The sequence below is a fragment of the Nestor notabilis genome, unplaced genomic scaffold (assembly GCF_000696875.1).
Source record: "Nestor notabilis isolate BGI_N333 unplaced genomic scaffold, ASM69687v1 scaffold19338, whole genome shotgun sequence".
Taxonomy (NCBI): Eukaryota; Metazoa; Chordata; class Aves; order Psittaciformes; family Psittacidae; genus Nestor; species Nestor notabilis.
Window position 1 is genome coordinate 1 of NW_009940842.1, and position 6,292 is coordinate 6,292.

Consider the following 6,292-nt stretch of genomic DNA (forward strand, 5'->3'; position numbering starts at 1 on the left):
GTGGAAAGTACCTTTTTCTCATGAACGGTTCTAGTTCCTCGCCCTGGGCTCTCGCCATGGACACTATGAAAACCACTTACATCGTGCTGGAACTGATCATCGCTGTGCTCTCCATCGCTGGCAATGTCCTGGTCTGCTGGGCCGTGGCCATCAACAGCACCTTGAAGAATGCCACCAACTATTTCCTGGTGTCTCTGGCGGTGGCTGACATTGCTGTGGGTTTGTTAGCCATCCCTTTCGCCATCACCATCAGCATTGGATTCCAGGTGGATTTTCACAGCTGCCTCTTCTTTGCCTGCTTCGTGCTGGTGCTGACCCAAAGCTCCATTTTCAGCTTGCTGGCAGTGGCCATCGACAGGTACCTGGCTATTAAGATCCCGCTGAGGTAAGAGGCTGCAGTGGATGGAGGTAGCCACATTCCCTGAGAGCCCAGACCGTGATCTTCCTTGTCTTAGCGTGCAGGAACTTCTGGTCTCTAGCATTGCTCTCAGGGGGTTGAGGTTCATGGGTGATGATGAAAATAACAGCTATTTTGAACTCATTTGCTGCAGAACTTGGATCAGGGTTTCAGTATCCTGCCTTTTACTTCAAAATGCACCTGAGAGCTTAGCTTCTGGAGGATGTCTGCCCTGGGAGGGTCAGTGGCTTCTTGGTGGGGTGATTCAGGAGTGTGCTTGGGATAGTTGTAGCAAATCTATGCAGGTATTTATACAGCCCCCATTACTGTGGTGTCTGGGCATCCCCCAGGTAACTAAATATAGGAGCACCCACTGTTTCTCCTATTTCCCAGCCTATTAGAGAAGCAGTTTTCAGACTGTTCTGTAAAAGTTCTTGTCTCTTCCGCAGCTCAGGTCACAACACGTTCAGAAAGGCTGAAAGTCATCTTAAATAGATCTTAATACGACTTCGTATGTACTTCACATTTTTAGCTAGGACTAGAGTCTAACTAGGCTGTCTTCCAGTTTTTAGGGGACTAGAATTAGACTGAAAGTGCAATTTGTTGTATCTATAAATGCTGAAACCATATTTCCATGCTTGCATACCTACCTTTTCCTTCTGAGTGCTTATCATGAGTGTATAGAGCAGTGAATGTCAGAAAGTGTCAGCTCTGTGCATACACTGGGAGAGGAGAAAAGGGAAGGAGAAAGGATTCACACATCACACTTCACAATTTTACAGTTCAGACTTCCACCCAAGTGCAGCATCAAAGACATAAGCTGGTTTCCTTGTGATTTATGGGATATGGCAACATAATGGGGAAAACTATCAAATACAATCTACAGACGCTTCCCCAGTGAGTTGCTGCAGCAGCTGCCTTAAGTTTAAATGCACCGAAACCCTGGCTTTGCATTACAAATGACCCGAGTCCATTAGTCTCAGACTCCTTCATGTCTGTCTTGTCCCTCCCTGTGAATAAGACACATCATTGATGGAGCGGGAGTCCAGGACTGCTCCGGGATTGCTGTAGGGACCTCAGCTGAACTGTGTGAGCTGCAACTTTCCTCCATTCTGCTCATCTTTGGTATCTCCTTTGCATGAGTGATGACCTAAAATAACTTATAAAACCCCTTTCACCCTGTTCTGGCACCTTGCGCTGGAGAACCCCCATCTGCTGGGCAAATATGAATCAGTCACCAGGCAGATGATGAAGACGGGCAGTGGAAATCCGTGTGTGCCGAGTGTGTCAGCAGAGCAGCGCACACGGAAATTCCACGGGGTGTAGAGCAGATCGGCAGCACCCATCGGTGCAGAGGGAGCAGGGTCAGAGCATTCTCACCCCTGCCAGGACCTCTGGCACGGCCGCTTGGCTTCACAGCCACCCGCCTGCACTGGGAGACACTGGTCCGGATAACGCTGTTGGCGCCTCTTCCATCCCTTCCTTGGGGCTCTCTCGGGACGGGGGCTAACGGCAGGGGAGCAGGTTGGAGATTTTAGGTTTCAGTTTAATCACAAACAGGCTGTTCAAGCACGGTTGTAACTCTCATCCTTTACATCACAAGGGCTTTTTGCAGTGCTTGGCTGAGGAAATTGGATCTTGTGAGATCCTGTGGATCTTGTGAGGAATCTGAAGTGTACCAGCTCTGAAATGCTCTGATGGGACCATTCACACGGTTGTGGAAGGGAAGTGATTCTGCTGACTGACAAGATAGCGAGTATTTCTTCCACTCTCTTTTCTTCTTATTTCCCCCCAATCCTGGTCTCTAGCAGCTTTGCTCAGCTCTCCAGGAGGTCAGTTCATTCACCTGTGGGGGATGACATCCCAGGGCAATTTTGCCTTGCTTTGGGATCCTTTCCTAACATTGCTTTTTCACCCCCTCTTAGGCCAAATCTTTTATTCCATTTGCACAAACATCTTTATTCCTATGAGTGCCTTCTAGTCCCTTCATCTGTAAAAGGAGATCAAGGAGTCCCATCCTAGGCTGGTCTAAAGTATGAAGTTTGGATTAAACTTGGTCTTGGCTGAGGCTCATTTTATTGTTTTCAGAGGTGTCAAAGAAGTAAAACTCCTTTGTAAGAAGGGAGGTTTCTCCCTGCAGGGCAATGGACAGGGCACTGTTTTGGCAACAGGAGATTTAGAGACTGGTACTGAAATGCTGCTTTTATTTGTACAACCGAGATCAAGAGAGGGTAGGGGAGGTTATAGAACTACACTGGCAAAACACTTCTCCACTGCACCAGGGTTAGAGCTGTCTCATCAGCATCATTACTTCTGAGATGCTCCACAGTGTTGCCAGCAGCAAGCAGGAAGGGACTTGTCCGGCCACACGCGCTGGGTAGATGCACGTGGTGTTTCTGGAAGAAGGTTTGTGCTGCGGAAGGGGAAAGGTGTGCACCAGTTTGCAGGAATGGAAACCTTAGGAAAAGTGTTTCTCACTGAAATGCTCTCTCTGGAGACCTGCACAGGGGCTGATAACAGGCCATGAAGTATTAAATGTCTAAGAAAGTGGTTTTGCCCCAGCCCTATCTAGCAATTCCAGAACAGTTGTGGCAGAGCAGACAAGTGTCCATGCTGCATCCAGTGCTCCACCAGCTCCCTGTGGAAATCTCTGCAGGGACACTGTGAACTGACTGTGCCGTATTACTTAATACAATTTCAGGGCTATTTAAGCACACTGAGAGGCTGGGGGGGCGCAGGAGAAGTTTGCATTACAGCCAGGCTAATAATGGATTTTTCAGTTCTGTGGCTGAACCAAAAAATCCCCTGGGAAAGAGGGAAATTATTCCAGTCAAACTGCAAGAGCGGTATTTGGAGGTTTTGGTGAAACAAAGTGATCCTGACCAACCTGGCAGATTGTTGTTTGAGCTGCTTAACCCTCCCAATGTCATTGTGCTGCTGTCTGAAGTGGTGGCATCCTCGCTGGGAAGGAATCATAAATTCTTATCTAGACAATTGCAGAACAAAAAAAATCTCGGAACATTTAAAAATGGTGGTTTTGAACCCTCCCTCTTCTGGCTAAAAATATTTTCTGGATTTGACCTGGAGCCATGAATTCCTTCTGTCCCTTGAAACTCTGATTTTGTTTGTTTGCTTTTAACAATTCACTGTGTGTGGAGGAGCCCGTGCTGCCCACTTTGTGCAGCTGCAGCTCTGAGCCCTTCCCCGGGGCCCTTTGCACAGCTTCTTGTCCTCAGACACGCTCTAACCCTGCTTTGCTTTCCACATGCCCCTGGACCTCCGTGCTTCCAACTAGGCAGCACTGCTGCCTCTGTGTGCCCATCCTTGTAGTGCCCCGGGTACATGGCACCACCCCTGCTCCCCTCTGCCAACCCAACCCCCAAAACCATTGCACTTCCTCCAAGCAGAGTAGCAAATCCAGGCAGTTGGGCACCTTTCAGCAGCAGTAAATCCATCCTGCAGAGTGTTTGGCACAAAAGCAGCGTGAGGCTTTCGCTCTCTGGCTTTCTTCAGGGCTGGATCTCACCCACAGTCCCATAGCTGTGAGCCAAAGAAGATTTGTAGATGGAATAAAGTCTTTCCCTTCTATTTGCATTAACCAAAATGCTTTGGCATGGCTAATAACTGTAGGTACAGAGAGATGCCTGGAACAAATGTGTCTGGAATTAGGGAGGGAAAAGAGTATCTATACTTAGAGAGCAAAAGAAGAATGAAATGCTGTGCAAATTCATTCTGAGTGTGCCCTTGTCTGGCTGGTAATGTGCTGCAGGACAGGGAACGTGTTACTGCTGCTGCCCACCTGGCAAACACCCCAGCAGAGACCTCCAGAGGGAAAATTAGCCCCAGGTCCCTGTGGTTTGAGCTGATCTGGTGCTTGTTCTTCCTTCCTGGATTTAGTTCTCTCCCATCTTCAGTTTTATGTCTAGCAGAACTGCAGGACTGATGTTCCCAGGCAGCTTTGCCACGAACTGGAACAGGGTATCCATGACCATGGTCTCTCCCTTTCTGTACTGAGCCCTTGCTGTCCCCCTGCAGCCAGAGCATCCGTGCTCAGACCACGATCTGCTGACGGTGTTGCCTTGCTCTGTTTCTGGTGCCGCCAGCCTCCCATGTGAGCTGCTGCCCCTCTTCCTTTGACACGATGACGGCAACAGTCTAGCTCCTTTCTGCTGTCCTCATGAGGACGAGTTACATTTGGGTTGTTGTTGCTCTTATCTGACCCTTTTAGCTGAGCAGTGGCCTTTCTAGGCATGGGCTGGCTGATGCTTCACGGCCGCCTGCCCTCGCTGTGCCCTGCTGCTGCAGAGGAAGTGGTTCCCTCTGTGTTCCTCAGCTAAGAATTGTTCCCGATTCCTCTCAGCTCCCATCCTGTTCCTCAGCAAAGCAAACTGGTGGGTATTAATGGCACGTGGGAGGGCTGGAGCCACTGAAGAGAAAATCCTCTTCAGAGCCTTGGTCTTCACTCGCCATTTTCTGTGTGGCATCAACGACACGCAGCATTGCAGCTGCTCTGCTGCCTTCTGCCCTTGCTTCATTTCCTCTCTGAAGGGAAATCCTTGCATTGCCCTTCATCTGAACCCCGGCCATGTTCTGCTGTCCACGTGTGGCTCGCACACACGGTGCCTGATCCTGGCACCCTGAGCAGCGCGGGAGCCTGGGTGGATTTGCTGTTTGTCACAGACCACAAAACAGAGTCTTTTAGGAGTGTTCTGCCCCAGCCTGTGGCTACACCAGGCAGTCACTGCATGAGGGTGTTGGGCTCCTATTACTATATTTGATCCACAAGATTCCAGGGATCAGTGGTACCAGCTGTGCCCTACAGATGTGTCAGTCCTCTCCCCTCCCCATCTGCTCTCGCGGCTTTGTGAAGTCCAACAAGCTCATGGAATTTGTACGTGCTAAAGAGCGGATTATCTCCTAATCCCAGGGATGACATCAGGCCTGAGCGTGACCACAAATAACCGGTGAGGACATCAGTGGGGTGTGTCCGTGCCATCATGCTCTCTCTTTGGTGCCATGTAGGCACCAGTATGTCACTGAGCACCACCACCAGAGCTGCTTGACCCACTGGGGACAAGGCACAGAGCAGTCCTTGTGCAGGGAGACTGGTACCGCCATGGCTGGGGCTCTGTCTGCACCCTCTTCACGACGCACTGTGCATCAGCACCCATCACCCCAGTGTTCACACCCTCCCTCCCGGGGCTGGATGCTGTGTCACTAACTGAACCTGGAGGTGAGGACAGGATGGGCTCCTGGAGCTGCTGGAGCACGCTGGGATGAGGCATATGTGGGTGCGTGGTGCTGGGCTCACTACTGACCATACAAGGTCCCCCAGCCCTTGGGAAGGTCGGGCAGGGCTCTGCAGGGAAGGCAGATGAGCAGCAACTTGCTGGGGCTGGTGGATGGAGAGAGGTTTGGGGCCTTTGGGAAGGGCTTTAGCACCATTTCTTTACAGAAAGAGTGATCCAGCAGAGATCTGCCATCTCCTCACCATTGTGTGTTATCTTAGTGAGCAGGGCACTGGGCGCCTGGGAGGGGGAGTGGTTGCAGCGCTGCTCTATGGACAGGATCACACCCAAACTGCTCCCTGGGAATCGCAGTTCCTATCTCACCTCTACCAGCTGCCTTTAACTCAGCCACCCGGGTGCTGCACATCTGAGGTCTGACCGCGCTGGGAGGTTTGGAATGACAAAAATGCTCAGCCCCAGGCACTGTGAGGCCGGTAACTCTGGGGTTTAGAGCCCTGGAGGGAGGGTGGTGCCGAGGAAGAGCTCAGGAGGGCTCCGGGCTCCTCTCAGCCCTGAGGTCTCAGGTAGGGAGCACCAGGCTGTTGTGCTTGAGGGCTCAGAACCCCCCTGTGGCACATGAAGCACCGCTGTCCCACGCCCCTGCCGG

General features: G+C 51.1%; 1 protein-coding gene across 1 annotated transcript in view; it reads left to right on the forward strand.

Moving 5' to 3' along the window:
* The first annotated feature begins 20 nt into the window (after window positions 1-20).
* The window catches only part of ADORA2B (adenosine A2b receptor), a 15,493-nt gene continuing 9,221 nt past the window's right edge, over window positions 21-6,292 (forward strand). The window contains exon 1 of the mRNA XM_010020587.1: window positions 21-385. Coding sequence (XP_010018889.1) covers window positions 21-385 — 365 coding nt within the window. The remainder of the gene's footprint in view (window positions 386-6,292) is intronic.